Source organism: Engraulis encrasicolus, chromosome 3, assembly GCF_034702125.1.
Source record: "Engraulis encrasicolus isolate BLACKSEA-1 chromosome 3, IST_EnEncr_1.0, whole genome shotgun sequence".
Classification (NCBI taxonomy): domain Eukaryota; kingdom Metazoa; phylum Chordata; class Actinopteri; order Clupeiformes; family Engraulidae; genus Engraulis; species Engraulis encrasicolus.
In genome coordinates this window covers 50,121,629-50,137,658 of record NC_085859.1, presented here as the reverse complement: position 1 = coordinate 50,137,658, position 16,030 = coordinate 50,121,629, and the positions used below count along the sequence as shown (strand labels likewise).

Here is a 16,030-nt window from a genome sequence, read left to right as displayed (position 1 = left end):
CAACACACCAAAGAAGGTGGGCATGAAGACTTTTTTGGAATTGAGCTGAGAACTTCAGGGCATGTCAAGGCCATATCAATTGCAATCAGAAACGGCAACCGGTCCCTAAAATGGCCTACGCTGTGTGTTACTTTTATTACATCACGTGATGCATAGATGTGTGTGTGTGTGTGTGCGTGTGTGTATGACTTGGTGTGTGTTTGGCTCCCCCTGCAGACAACACACACACACACACACACACACGCTTCAGGCAGAGCAAGGCACTCAAACCTTTGTGTTCATGAATAACAGATGCCATGTCTGTTGATGAGGCCTGCTTGGTGATGCTGGAACCGGGTCAGTTCTGTCTACGGCTCTCACTGGTTGCTGGTCACTGGGAAAGTATAGTCCCAACCTACACGTCAGTGGTCCCAAGAGGAGAGACAACCCTGACAAGCTCAACCCCACATGGCTGATGGCTTCTATAAAACTTTGCTGCATAATCATCCTCTGCGTTTGAATGCAGCATTCTGGAACACTGCCACCCAAAGGGATAAACTTTGAATGAGAATGACAGAACATGTCAAGATGAAATGGCGGCATATGTTGCAGCACAAAGATAGAGAGTCATTCAGACTTTCAGTTTAACATGATGAACTTTTACGACACTGCAGCTATGTTGCGGTCAGTGTGTGTGTGTATTTCTTACTTGATTTTCATCCTTGTGTGATTTTATTTCTACCATGCATAATAGTAGAATCCAGTGAACCCTACCAACAACACAAAGGGCCTAGCAATTCACACACGTCATACACTGCAGCGGCAGCATACAGAGAAGAATACTTAAATATGTACTAGGAGGAACTGAAATGCACTCCACCTTATCAAGTGCCCATGACTTCTTGAACCCAGACTGAGAAATGTGTTGGTCTGTGTGCACTATAAACTCTACTGTACATGCAAATGGCTAATACTAAGGCATGTCGATGACCTTCCACTAACCTATACAGCTCCAGAGAAATCAGGGCTGGACTGGCAATCTGGAATGCAGGGCATTTTTCTGGTGTTGCGACAGTCGCCAGGGGGTGGTACTATTGTATTTGTTTGTTTGTTTGCTGTTGATTGTTTTTTTAGGGACTGACCCACAGTAGAAGGAACAGCCCACTTATCCATCTTAAATACATACAGTGGAATGGACTGATTGTTATTTATTGTCGGGGTCACCGGAGGAAATAGGGGAGGGTCATCCCATTATTTTCTTTGTTCAGGGGAGGGTCACCCAAAAAAATGTTTGATCTAAAAGGGAGGGTTGTTCAGAAATGTTTGTCCTGTTTTGATGTAGCATAATCCTCAGAAACGCCTCACCCCTTTCGTTTGTTTCGTTGTGTCTTAAGAACATTTGTCAGCGGTAAATCTACTGAAGTGGTCCACAATGTGTAGTATCGAGTTCAAGATAATATTCCAAGATTCCCATTCAGTAAACAGCAACGTTGGTCAATCAATGTTTGTCAAAAGATAATGTAGACTCGAGTATTGATGAAACTTCTCTGTAGGGGAGGGTCATGTATTTTTTCATGATGTCATGGGGAGGAGGGTGGTCAGAGTTTTGAAGCTCGCTCGGGGAGGGTCATGCAAAATTTGACAACCAAGGGTGGAAATCTCTCGAAGACCAATACAATAAAAATAATGAACCTTCCCTAAGCAGGATATAGTACAAAAACATGTCATTTATATGTGTGAGGGGCCGGTGTTTTCGTCCAAATTATTGTAAGTAATGTCTTAACTGTGGAACACTATCATTCTAGGGTAGGCTGTGTATACGTGCATAGACATACACTATAATACCAAAAGTATTTGCTAACCTGCCTTGAGTCAAAGAAGTGCCATCCCTTTCCTAATCCATAGGGTTAAATATCATATCGGTCCACTTTTTGCAGCTATTACAGCCTAAACTTGTCTTGAAAGGCTGTCCACAAGATTGAGGAGTGTGTTTATAGGATTTTTGACGATTCTTCCCAAAGTGCAGTGGTAAGTAAGAAGGCCTGGCTCTCTAATTCACCAGTCTGCAAGCATAGGTGCTTCATTACTGTATCCTATATACATAGGCTACTGTAAGTGGCCAGGTCATGTCATCAGGACACCTGATTCTGATCGTTTGAATGGGTTAGTGAATACTTTTGGTAATAGAGTGTACATGCACTTACAACACAGCATGTCTATGAATATGTGTACTTTTAACGTTCTATCTCAAAAGGAAGCCCAAGGAGGACCATGTTATATACCGCAAGTTTCCATTTTACAGCACGCCCCGGAGGCTGTTACACCATTGCCTGCCTAAGCATCTGCCTACCTTATTAGTTAAATACTGGGGGACAGTACTTGAAGTCAATTAGGGACATTCTCTGGTAAGAGAATTTGAATATTTTTTCAGTTCAGTTGGGTAAATCACTGTGTTGTCATCATAGGCCTATTAGTAATGTCATTTTCTGATTAAATGTTTGAAACCAGCTCATGAGTTATTTTGAAATATTGTGTATGACTTGAGTGCCCTAACCCTCACTTTTCTACTCTAAATGCAGAAGCAGTTGATGAACTTCCACCTTCAAAGTTGATCTTTTGTAAGGCTCTCGACAGACAATTTCTTAAAAAGTCATTACTCAGTCACATTCATGGTATTTGTGAATACTACTTCTTTTATACAAGAAATAAAATAATTTACAAAAAACATAACTGTGAGAAGTACCTAAATTCTACATACTACAAGTGAGAAACACTTCATCTGCCATTCGTAATCATCAAAGCTCTACTGTAGCCTCATATCAGCTGTTCCAAACAACAGCAATGTCTGCCATTGGCAGCTGTCTCCAATTTGTGACAGTAGAGTAACTTTGAATGTGCACACACCCAGTCTCCCTTCAAAACAAGGTTCAAAGACATCAACATGTATTTCCCATGACCTCTGCAACAATGTATTGTGCTTTTGCCATTCATTTATCATACCCTGCTCATGTTTGGCCCTGACTCAAGGTCATAGAATGACTCAATTATTTCAGAGGCATCACTGTATGAAGAGCTTTTGTGCAAGTAAGCTTCTCTTAAGCCACACTTCAAATGCCTAATGTTAGCATGGCTTGTATACTGGTGTCAGAATACACGTCGTCTTCAGTGATGATCAAAGGCACTCCAGTGTGTGGCATCTCCATGAGGAAATCATTAGTCTAAACTGTCTTTTTTGACAGCAGCACATTGAATTGTTTGTCTGACCTCCTGAACCCAACCCATCCCCGACTGACATGAGAAGGCAGAGCATGATGAAGGTCTGCATCACTTCAAAATTACAGCGTCAGAAGATATAGAAGCTTATCATCTGCAGTCCTCAATGGAAATGTATTCAGTTCATGTATAAATATGGAACCGTTACCAGAGAACAGGGACAGTCTATGGGTATGCATTTTTAATGAAAGGGAAGCCTTCTATCAGCCATGCCTGGCCTGAGACAAAAAACAGCCATCAACTCTAAAACTTAATCTATGGCACAGGCTCCCTCTGCTGGTGACCAACCATACATTCTGACGTCTTGGTTATGCAGCTCAAGCGAAGAGCAAATTCTAGTACATGTACCATGCTTGAGTGAAACGAGACTTGATCCTTCATAATATATTTTATGTATCTACATACCATAATGACCATAATGCACTATAAAGTGGCTTTATGATAGTTTGCCAAAGTGATGAATTCTTCCAAGGAGGCAAAGGGCTGAACTGAGGCCCACAGCACCCTTGCTATGTAGATACACAAAATACACATAGTGAGTCTGATGTAATAACATGCTCTACAGTTGTACTTACATGTATTACACCAGTTATTCCACTGTACCTACCTAAAAGAGTGAGGACACTAATTAAAACCCAGTTAAAATAGGCTTATTGTTGCACTTTCTCAGAGCAAATGTTTAGGGTGGTTTTGAGAGTGCAAATAGCGGGCCCTCCTGAAGCAGCTTGAGGGCCTTGGAAATTAGCCAAGGGACAGGAGCAAATATCCAAATTCCCAGTGGGAAACACTAGTGCATTCCAGACATCACCAAAAACGGGCAGAAAGAGCACAACACTCAACTCATCCTTTCACATGTTGTACAACAGCCTATGAGAAATGTATGCATAGGAGTGTAGATGTAGAACAACATCGAAGGCTGAAATAAGACAAAGGACAAAGTATTTACAGTTTTGTATAAAATGGCTTTAACACTTTCTTTGTTCAGTATAAAACACTTTCAAATGCCAGGCCAATCAAAAAACAAAAACAAATTCACTGCCACAAAGATGCCCGCCCCCACCCAATGAAATCTACACACATTTCCAAAAGTAACGCTAACCCCCCCAACCCAACCCTCCATTAATAATTTGGGGAAAGAAAAAAATAAAACACAAAATCTAACACTCATCGTTAGCCATAATATTAATTAATTTAAAAAAAATGGGAAGGAGAAGAGGGAAAGATGAACTGGTGTGGTCACAGTCCGGCGAGGAGAAGAGAGGAGAGCTTAACAGTCTGGATAGGCTGGCTTGGTATTACACAGTCTTCTGCTGGCCCTTCTTACCGATCAGAGACTTATGGATGTGAGGAATCACACCTGTGCAGACACACACACACACACACACAGAAAACAATGATCAAAGAAACTGAAAAACATAACATTGCATTGATGTACACCTGTGTACACACACACACACACACACACACACACACACACACACACACACCATTGTGACCAATGGAATTGACATTTGATAATGTATTGACAAAAACATTAGGTAGGCTATTCACAATTTTCTCAGTTCTCTCCAAATTCCTGTCAACAATGGTCCAAACCACCAAGGTGACCCTTTACAGTAAATTGAATGCTACTGAAGAACTTCAGAGTGCATACAACACCAACAACAAAGGAAGCAGGCTGTGCGTTTGTTGGGGGAACATTAACTAGCCGTTCAGGCCCTGGCTGTTGGTTTGGCTCCACAGGACTGACATTTGAGGACGCATGCAGGCACACACGTGTTGATTACACTGTGCAACGTGCCAGTGTACAAGGTATGTGTGTTTCTATCCACATCTTTATCAAATGTCTAATGCAGCGTAACATAAAACAGGCAAACTGTCCATGGGGACGCAGGTTCGAATCCGTACGGGACTATTTAACCACCCCAAGCCCCCCAAAAAAGAAGAATTAAATTATAAAGCAGAGGTGCAAACTCACCGCCACCAGCGATGGTGGCCTTGATCAGGGAGTCCAACTCCTCGTCTCCGCGGATGGCCAGCTGCAAATGGCGCGGGGTGATACGCTTCACCTTCAAGTCTTTGGAGGCGTTACCAGCCAACTCCAACACCTGTAGAAACAACAAGAATGTGAATTGTCCCTTCAAAGGCGATTGATCCGGTAAAGACGATTCATAAGAAGTTTCTTCCGCAATACAGTACATGTGGCATAAAGGGACACTGTGCAGGAAATGTTCAAAAAAGGTACTGCAACTATGCTGCTCATTGAAACTGGGCTGCCTATTGTCCAATTTGATATTTAGATGAAAGTTTACTGAGTAATAAGCAAATATTTCCTAGTATGGTCCAAATAGAGTCATTTTTGCAGCTAAAAATTGCTATTTTTGGAAATTCAAAATGGCGGACCATGGAGAAGATCCCCCTTTTCATGTATGAAAAGTGCAATTTTTCCAGTCATAATGAATACTTAAGATTTGATGGTGGTGGTAAGTATTCATGAAAAAGGTAACATTAGTGAATGGGCAGCATGAATTCTGGAAATAAACAACTAAAAATCTCACACAGTGTCCCTTTAAGGTTCTAAGATGCCATTCTATGGCAGCCACGTCTCTTTAGGAGACTAGGAGAATGAATGGTGCTCAATGGAAAGTCATGCCCATTACCCATGCTACATGCCCATACCAACATTGGGCCACGGATGCCCAGTATTATGATAAGGTTACATTTTGACATTGCTCTGTTGACTATGCCCAAGATATCAAAGTCAGCAATGAAGCACATGGTAACAAAAAACATGCCACATCTACACAGGCATTTCTTTCTAAGACACATGATAGCACTGCAACTGAACATTCACAGCTGAACTTCCAAATTACCACTTTGTTTAACAAAGACTGTAGTGTAGGTGTGATTTCATACTTCTGCTGTGAGGTACTCGAGAATGGCCGCACTGTAGACAGCGGCCGTGGCCCCGACGCGTCCATGACTTGTGGTGCGGGTCTTCAAGTGTCTGTGGATACGACCAACTGGGAACTGCAGGAGAACAGAAAAGGGGGAGGCAATTGGCCTGGTGACGCCGGGGACACATACATGCAAATTTGGCTAAGTGAACGTCACCATTCAGGTCTAATGAGGAAGGCAAAGGCAAGTGGACAGAAGCGAAGTGAAAAAAATGTCACCAAGTTAATAATAATCCAAATGAGGAGTGAATTTTGCCTGTGGTGGCCAATCAAATCAGCACCATAAATGTTTCATTTTATTTGATTCGCTGCGAGGACCTGATAACCGTTAAGCAGTCAGAATGGAACACTGAATTTTGCCTGTCTTTGCTTTGCTTGTTTCGCCTGCATGTGTCCCTGGCGTTAGGCAAGTGTCTGGATACACGACTGACAGAAAACTACAGAACAACAAAAATGGGGGTTCTGGTTAGGCAAGGTTGTGTTAAGTCAATTAAGTATCTGGTGGTGAAACCTGGATGTCACAGCTATTGGTAGCTCTTGTTTGCCATATCTGAGATGTTCACTCGTTTCCCACAATGGAAAAAAAACCCCACCAAACTCACATCGTAGGGGTATTCCACAACGCTTATTCAGTAGAAAACCATGTTAAGTTAACCTTCAGCAGTGGTGTAGTCTACGTAGAACGCGGGTATACGGAGTAAACCCACTTCTAAATTTCAGGGATTTCAGTATACCCACTTAAAATTAATTGCTCCATTGTTTTGTATGGCACAAATATACACAGTATACCCACTTAAAAAAATGCTCAAATACACAGCATACCCACCATAAAAAAGTAGACTACACCACTGACCTTGAGGTAGAGAGGAATCATCAAATAGAACAGCCTGGAGTCTTCTGTTTTCTTTACTAAATGTTGCCTGCATGCTATCCATTAGCGGCTTTACCACTTTCTGTAGGTTAACTTGGCCACTGGTTTATCACTAAAGCAAGTTATTGGACTACTCCCCATCTGTAGTGAACCGGTGTATATCTCTGACCGCGTTTTATTTTAGGCCATGTTGATAGGTGATTTAGGTTACCTGCAGCCCGGCCCTCTGTGAGCGGGAAACGGCCTTTGCCTTAGCCTTGCCACTGTCCTTGCCCGCTTTCCCGCCAGCCTGTAACACAAGTATAGTCAACACATAAGTGAGAATTGAAATATTATTTAGGCTCATTTTATTTCAATTACATGCAGAATGTCAAAATGCCAAGAGAGGAGACACTTGTTCAGAGGAATTTTGGGAATCTAAGGGACGTGCACGACTTCAAAGCTACCTCAGAGGCTTGAAATCAACTGATGGGATGGCGCAGGTGTAATTTAAATTATGCCAACCCCAGAAGGGTGGCACGTGTAATGTGTTCTGGAAATCCCCTTGGAAATGTAAAACGTAATGTTACACTGGCATCACAACACCTGCTCTGAATCACAAAACTTTGTAACAAACTTTGTAACCCTAACAATATCGCAAAACGATTAGTAGGTCAAGTGACCAAAGAGAACAAACTTTATGCAAAAAAATGCGAGATATTAGCGCGTAAAATTAATTGTATCGTTACATGCAATACGATGCAATGCAACAACTCGTGCAACAACGCGCTAATTGTAAAATGTGCCTGATAGGTTGTCGTATGGAAAAGGTCATCGAGTTCAAGACAACTGTCGCTGAGGTGGAGATGTGCAATTTGAACTTTGTATCTGTAAACTAGAACTACACCGTTTCGCGTAAACTACACCTGTTGGCTGTCTTGGAAAGTCCAGCATTTCAGGAGACAGGTTTGCACATTCACTGTAGCCTACATATCAGATTTCCAGAAAAAGAAAAAAATGTTTCCCTTTTTAAACTAAAGGAAAGGACTTTCTGGCTTCACTTAAGTTTGCAGGTTCGGTTAACTGTTGAGCTGTGGTTTACTGTACTGATGGGGTTTGTTTGTTTAGTGACAGCTGGGGTTAACGTTGGCTGGCTAACGATTAGTAAAACATGGCACGCTAGCGTCACCCATTGAGCTGCTAGGCTATTGAGCTTTGCTTCGTGGTAAAGTTGCAAGCCAGGTAGATGTACTCATTGGAAAAAATGCATGATGCATGAAGTGCAACGTCCAAAGTGTCGATGTGCGGGCTGTGCATAATTAAATCTGACAATAATTTACGGTTAGCAATAACAACTGTGTGGCTAACTGTCAAACCCAAAATGTTGCTCAGTCCACTACGCCGACAATGTTGATTTGTTGCTAACCGATTAGCTAGGAAGCTAACTAGGTAACGTTATCCAACGACTATGAGCTACCGTCGTTTGTCAAAGCAGCATATTTAGCAATTGCACTGACTTTGTCTATGAATTAACGGGGATATATATAGTAGCAGAACAGCCTTACCATTTCACTGCCCGAGTAATTAAAGTACAGAACCCGAGGATAAGGAAAAATCGACTAAACGAAGAGGAACAATAAACCCTTCCACTGTTTTAGAATGGAGTTATCGCGAGCAAACCAGGATCCAATAGCAGACTTTGTTGTTAGTTCGAATGCGGTTTCTAACCAATAGTATTGTCGATTGCAAAATAAGTCCCCATCCCCCACGTTGAGGCTCTTTTACACACGAATTTAATTGAAATATGCTGTGTTCACGGACAGTGCAATGACTAAAAAGCAGAATGAATAACTTTGAGAAGTTTTGCTTTAATGATTATGAAGAACTAATTGTGTGCGATCCACCGTTGAAAGCAAGCGTACATCTATCCTGATTCAACCTGCTGTTCAGAAAATGAGCCACACGTCTGTTGAGTGATATCAGCTCAGCTGATTATTGCAGCAATGTAGCCTAAATATTCAACACTGTAGCTTTTGCATAGAATTGTACACGAGTTACAATGTGTAGGTCTAGCTGAGGCTATAGCTGTAAACAAAAGGACGCGCATGGCTTGAATTAAAATAGGAACCGGACTAAGAAAGTTCAGAACAACAAAATAATGAAATGTACTAATTATTTGTATGAATGGATTCGTGAATTGCAATAGGCTAAGATTAACATCCGTTAATAATCAATTCCTCTCTGGAAAAAGGGCACATTTCACTTAACACATTTTCCAAATCATTGACATTGAACTTACTTTTTGCTACAGTAGACTACTGCCCTACAAAGCAAAAAGGCAGTAACTGCATCATTTTTGAAAATGAGTTGTGCCCCCCACCCCACTCACACACTTAAATGACGCTTATGCATCAGAACGGTGACATATACTCATACCTTTTTTTCTATTACTCTTCAGGTTGGAAGCAAACTTGTCTCATATAGGACTACAAAGACCCATGTGTGTTTTTTGCATCCAATGGGTAAGCAATTAGGGTGTCAGACTTGTAGCCCAAAGGTTGCCGGTTTGACTCCTGACCTGCCAGGTTGATGGGGGGAGTAATTGACCAGTGCTCTCCCCATCCTCCTCCATGACAGAGGTACCCTGAGCATGGTATCGTCCGCCACACTGCTCCCTTGGGGCGCTATTGGGGCTGTCCCTTTGCACGGGCGAGGTATAAATACAATTTTGTTGTGTTCTCTTCAGTGTGCACTTGTGTGCTGTGGAAAGCTGTATGACAATGACAATGGGAGTGGGAGTTGGAGTTCTCCAGTTGCTTTCATTTTGTTTGGGTACAGGGCATGAGAGGTGGCAAAGCAAGTACATTTTTGAACTGCCTTTTCTCTTTCACAGGATATGAACAAAATGACTTGCCGTTTAAATATGTTTTGTCTCTCATTCAGATAAGTGGCTTTGCTGATCTTTGGAGGACGTCACCTGGATGAATGATGAACGAGTACCTACACTGGTGAACCATGGAGGCAATTTTGAAATATTTTTAGGGTTCACAAAAAACTCTACACCACACACATCACATACACCCACACACACGCGCTCACACAAATTCACTAAAAAAAAACTTCCAAGAGGGGTGCTATGTGCATATAGTGTTCCAAGTGGATGCCATGGCATCATTAGGCCTACTGTATTTAATATTTTCCAGAGAACATAAACTAAGATGAAGATGAGCTGTGTGTAATATCATCAATTTAACAGGACTACTTTGTTAGACTACTCTGTCAGATGTACCAGTCTCTTGGGTGTATAACGTAAAAGTCAAAGTAACATGTTATTACATAGCTGTTACCCCAGCTATTCCAGTTTTTTTTCTACTTTACTTTACTTCAACTAAGTACAACTCTGCTTCTCATGTGTAGCGAGGGCAAAACTATCTCAATTGTAGGAGAGTCTGTATTTTTCCATCTGCTGTGTTCTGCTATAGTTGGATACACCAATGCTGCCCTCTGCCAGCCAGTTCACATGTGCCCTCCACAACTAAATTTTACCAGTGACATGAAGCAACAGCTTGTTTTTCCTGTGTTTTCCACATAGGCTTCACAAATTCGACCTTGGGCCAGGCACAGCTGTTTGACTTGCAATTAATTTGAGCCAAAGTAGAACGTTATGTATCTGAAGGGTATGATAAATGGTTCTGTACTGTACTTCTCGCAGTGAGCGTAGCATTCCCTAGCGCGCGCAGGTTATTGACAGGGCTAGAGCCAATCAGAGGGGAGGCGGCTATGCTCGAGGAACGTAGGGGGTGTGTTTGCACAGACACGCAGAAGAACAGGATCAGGCTGCTGGTGATGGTGAAGATGGCGGATGGTGACAGTGGGAGTGAGCGCGGTGGAAGCAGCGGTGGCGGAGGGGGTGGAGGCAGTGGATTTCACTTTCAGAGAGATCAAGAGACGCAGGAGCTGGCCTCCAAGCGTCTCGATATCCAGAACAAGCGATTCTATTTGGATGTAAAACAAAATGCGAAAGGCCGTTTCATTAAGATCGCAGAGGTTGGAGCCGGTGGTTCCAAAAGTCGACTGACACTTTCCATGTCAGTTGCGGCGGAATTTCGTGACTATCTGGGGGATTTCATAGAGCACTATGCCCAGCTTGGACCCAGTAGTCCAGAACAAATCGCCCAGTCTTCCGGGGGCGACGATAGTGGGCCGAGAAGGGCACTCAAAAGCGAATTCCTGGTCAGAGAGAACAGGAAATACTACCTCGACCTAAAGGAGAACCAACGGGGCAGGTTCCTCCGAATAAGACAAACAGTCAATCGTGGGCCAGGGTACGGTGGTGGCGGAGGAAATGTACCTGGCGGTGGGATGCAATCAGGTCAGACCATCGCGCTTCCTGCTCAGGGATTAATTGAATTTCGTGACGCCTTGGCTAAGTTAGTAGATGACTATGGAGGCGACGATGACGAATTGGCAGGAGGTGGTTGCGCTGGGGGCTATGGTGAGCTTCCTGAGGGCACTTCCATCACAGTCGACTCCAAACGGTTCTTTTTCGACGTTGGATCTAACAAGTACGGCGTGTTTATGCGCGTGAGCGAGGTGAAGCCCAGCTACAGAAACTCAATCACGATTCCGTTTAAGGCCTGGAGCAAATTCGGTGGTGCGTTCAGTCGTTACGCCGAGGAAATGAGGGAGATTCAAGATAGGCAGAGGGATAAAATGTACGAGAGGAGAGAGGAGGAGTCAGAGGGAGACGACGTTGATGACGACTGATCTGGTCAGCTGTTGACCAGCTTCTGCCTCCAACACGGGGCAGAAATTGGAACGACATGTAGGCCTAGTGCATGATGATGATGGTGATGATGATGATGAACTGAGCACTGTTTATTCCATAGTAGGTAAAGTTTGGACTAAGCAAATTAAACCATTTCGGGAAAAGTATAATATTATGCAATTTGGCTATTTCAGTAGATGTAGACCATAGCCTAGGCTATGGTGGAAAACAATGAGTCTATGGAAGTTTGTGATGTCAAGTAAACCTTTAATCCCCATAACCCAACATGCCCATGTGTAAAGAATAACAAGAGTGACCCCTCTGTGGACAGTCTATATGTATAGGGATATAGGCTATCCTGATATAAAGGACAGAAACAAACCAGCAGCTGTAGGGCCTAAATATCAGGCCTAGGCTATATCTTACAATTGTGCTCAGTGTTAAGCCTACCACATCTGGTGTTGTTTTTGTTCTTATATGCAGAGGATTCAGAGACGATATGTGATCATAACATGTGAAATGTATTACCTTGTAACCTTTTGGAGTATATTATGGAGTAAGCATGTCTAATAGCTGTAGACACTACTGGTGCTCCTTATCATGTCAGAGTGCAGTTGATCGGAAATTTGCACAGTATAGGCCTACTGAAAAGATGCTATTCTCCCTCAGGAAGGAGGTAGACTCATCAATTGGTGCTCATTCCTTTTCTTTTCTTTTTTTTTAAACTCTTCAACATAAAATATTAATCATGGTCTATTACAAGTCTATAACAAGATGCACCCTACTTACGAGCATATAATTCATCTATAGGAATGAATGTAGTTTATTTTTTGATTTTTTGTTGTTGTTTTCTTTATTTCAGTCATCACTGAATGTCCTTGACAAATGATTGAGAGTGAAATAGATTAAACTAAGATTAAGCACAATTTAGTTGTGTTGGACTTGACACATGACTTGGTCCTACAGCATGAGAAAAGGGAAGTGCTAAATTGCGGACCAGTCTTACTGAAAAGAAAGAGCACTTCAAATGAATATACAGAGTAAACTGGAAAGAGGATTATACTTTACGGAAACTATCCAAGTTAGAAAATAGTTATTTTTAAAATGCATAGAAAAATATATACATAGAACTATATTTATATTACATATATGTGAGCAATGCTAATGCTTCCTGAACTTACTGAAACACATTTAGCTCGGATGCAATTAACCAGGGGAAAATACAGTCATTCTATTTCTTACCAGTCCATATGACATTTGCATCGTTCCTTCCTATACACCAGACACAAGACATTTCTGCTGCATCCACATAGCAAAGAATCAGGTTTTCAGGTTATTGGTATTCTTTTAAGCACTCCTACACATTTTTGTTTGATAGTAAAAAAAAGAAAAGATTTTGAACTGCTGAGTTATCATTCTCTGCATTGCTTGGATGTAACAGAACTGGATTGAGTTTGCATTGGGTGATTGTCTTGCACATAATTTCTCCCAGAAAGACTTCACACAACATACACAGTAAATATTGCAGTGTTAATTTAACACGTTGGCCTACACAGTTGAAGTCAACACTCATGTTGCTCCAGCTCTCATGAGTGTTGAATTAACTCTGTTAAATGTACAGTGTAATTGGGGCCACAGTGTGTAGAGATGTGAGACTAGCCCTTACGAAAATCGACCATCGTTATACTGTAGTAACCATGGTTTTACCATTGTATGTCATGGTTACTCTAAGTACTCTGAGCCAACCATAGTATTACTATGGGTTATCCATGTTTTTTTTTTTGGTAACCATGAAAACTGTGGTTCCTGACTAACCATTGAACATGGTTATTCATGGTTTAGCCATGGTTAATTGTGGATTTCATGGTTACCCAAAAAAAACATAAAAACTTGGGAGTTGGACTGAAGATCAAAAAGTTGCAGGTTCGAATCCCTCCCTTACCTCTCCCTACACCTCCATCCATGGCTGAAGTGCCCTTGAGCAAGGCAACTGACCTGACACCACATTGCTCCAAGGACTGTAACCAATATGTGTGGTGAATAAAAAAAGCGGCTGCTAAGTGTAATTCAATGAATAATTATAAACCGTGGTAAAACCATGGTTACTTTTCAAAGTAAAACCATAGTTCATTTTATAGTTAAACCATAGTCAAACCATGATTGAACCATAGTAAAAAGAAACCGTACCAAACCATGCTAAAAAAAACACGAAAACCATGATTAACCATGGTCGATTTTCGTAAGAGGTCCCAGCCAGGCTTGTCTCCCCATGTGCTCTCCATGTTAATCGATTGCTCTTTTCACTGCATGCTTCCTTTCTTTGGGAACTGCCCCGTGTTCCTCAGTTGCATTCTACAGTTGCTGTATGTTCATATTTACCAGTGGGTTCTTCAAACTTTTTGTTTGGTAAAAAACAGAGAGAAAAAAAGGAATAAAATGTTTACCTGCGTTTAACTTTTAAAAGATTGTGGCGTTTGTTGCACTTGGAAAAAAAAGAACATTGTGTCTGTTGAGCTTGATGTGAACCTTTCTTTTCCTTTTCTGTTGAAATTAGTTTTGTCACAATGGCAAAGAAATAACCATTGAAGCACCCAGCAGCAATATGAGTCCGTTTTATAGTTAATAACATCTGTTACATGTTGTCTACATCTTTATTTCTGTACTGTAAGTGAAATGGCAGCTGTTTGTCATGTGCTCTGCTGTAAAACAAACAAGAAAACAGAACAAACAAAAATAATGTCCTTTCAATGGAAAAAAGCGAATTCTTTGCTGAATAAATGGGTTTATAAAGATGACCGACTGTATTGAGAATGTGTTTGATTTGTGAAGTGTGAATGGAAACATCATCCTTCAGCTTGAAGAGTGAAATACCTAACAGTAAATGAACCACAGCATTTACCATTAGATGGCACACCTTTTGAAAGTTTCACTTTGCTTGATACAAAACTAACATCCCTTCTGAATCTCCTGAGTGATGTTGTACAATACACCTTCATGTTGGATGCTTCAAGGTAGGCTGGGGAATCACCTCTCATGCAATGCCCAGCTTTTGTTCATTTCTAGGACATACCATGTGCCGAATGCAAGCTCTGCAGTGCATTTTATGCAGTGCCACCCAGCAGTGATGCTAGATAAGGGGCAGTGGAGGGGGTGGGGGTTGTCTTATGTCTGAACACATCCCTGAATTGCCAATAAAGTGACTAATTATGACCAATCTTTTTTCAATGGCCATTTTTAAAAATACACCTTTATTGAACAGGGTGGTGATGACGTGACAGGAAACAAGCGAGATGTGGGGTGGGGGGCTGGGATATTAACCAGGCAGCATTTGAACCTGGGTCCCCATAGGCAGTCAGCCCATTCATGGACAGAGCCATTGGCCACCACATCACCATATCTTGCTATGGTTCCCTTTATTTATGTATTTTACAAAATGTCTAAAAGGCATGGTTATGTCCTTAGTGCCCCCTTCTGGTAAAAAGTAACAGTGCAGGCTCCAGGCAAGTGATATTTTTTCACGTGTTGCAGATGAGTGGAGAGGGCATTTATATTTATACAACACTGGATTTAGCATTTGGCAACATGCAGGACTTACTGCCATTTCATCGTCCCCCTAATTTAGCTGTCTATGGTATCACAAACCAATAACACCCCCTTCACTCACATAACACTATTTCTGACATGGGTTGTTGCACAGGTGTTCTATTTAAGACAGGCTTCATGAAATGCTAAATAAAACTTGATGGTGTCTGGTAGTTGTCAAACATAAAATAAGCGTCCGCTACTTTTCTAACAAATATCTTTTTAGGGGCATTTTTGTCTTAATTTCGATAGGACAGTATGAGAGGCGACAGGAAGTCAGTGCAGAGAGAGAGATTGAGGAGGACCGGCAAATGACCCGGGCTGAAATCGAACCTGGGTCACTGGCATGATAACCCAGTGCCCTACCGTTTGACGACGCATGGCTGGCTGCTAAATGTTTAACCTAGTTTCATTTATTTACTAATTTATTTGGGAAGTGATGACAGGAAATTGTTGGGAAAGAGATTAGAGACTATGAGGAAATGACCTCGGGCCGGAATTAGACCCAGCTTCCCGGCATAACAGCATTTCATTAAGCATTGAAGAAATAGCTCAGGCTATGCAAGACTGAACAGCATTAGTACTTGCTGTGTGGTCCAGGGCTGTTTTGATAAGAAGTGC

The 16,030-nt window shown here is 41.8% G+C and overlaps 2 protein-coding genes across 2 annotated transcripts; one reads left to right on the top strand and one right to left on the bottom strand.

Annotated features, from left to right (window-relative positions):
• Window positions 1-4,193: 4,193 nt before the first annotated feature.
• LOC134446313 (histone H2A.V) lies at window positions 4,194-8,746 on the bottom strand. The gene is made up of 5 exons (XM_063195661.1): window positions 8,625-8,746; window positions 7,292-7,369; window positions 6,169-6,282; window positions 5,231-5,360; window positions 4,194-4,609 (listed from the first exon to the last, which is right to left on the bottom strand). The coding sequence occupies exons 1-5, from the start codon at window positions 8,625-8,627 to the stop codon at window positions 4,548-4,550; spliced, it is 387 nt and encodes a 128-aa protein (XP_063051731.1). The 5' UTR covers window positions 8,628-8,746; the 3' UTR covers window positions 4,194-4,547.
• A 1,681-nt stretch (window positions 8,747-10,427) lies between these two features.
• Window positions 10,428-14,970, top strand: LOC134446312 (transcriptional activator protein Pur-beta-like). The gene has a single exon (XM_063195660.1). It carries the CDS (start codon window positions 10,840-10,842, stop codon window positions 11,824-11,826), a length of 987 nt encoding a protein of 328 aa, XP_063051730.1. The 5' UTR covers window positions 10,428-10,839; the 3' UTR covers window positions 11,827-14,970.
• The last annotated feature ends 1,060 nt before the right edge of the window (window positions 14,971-16,030 follow it).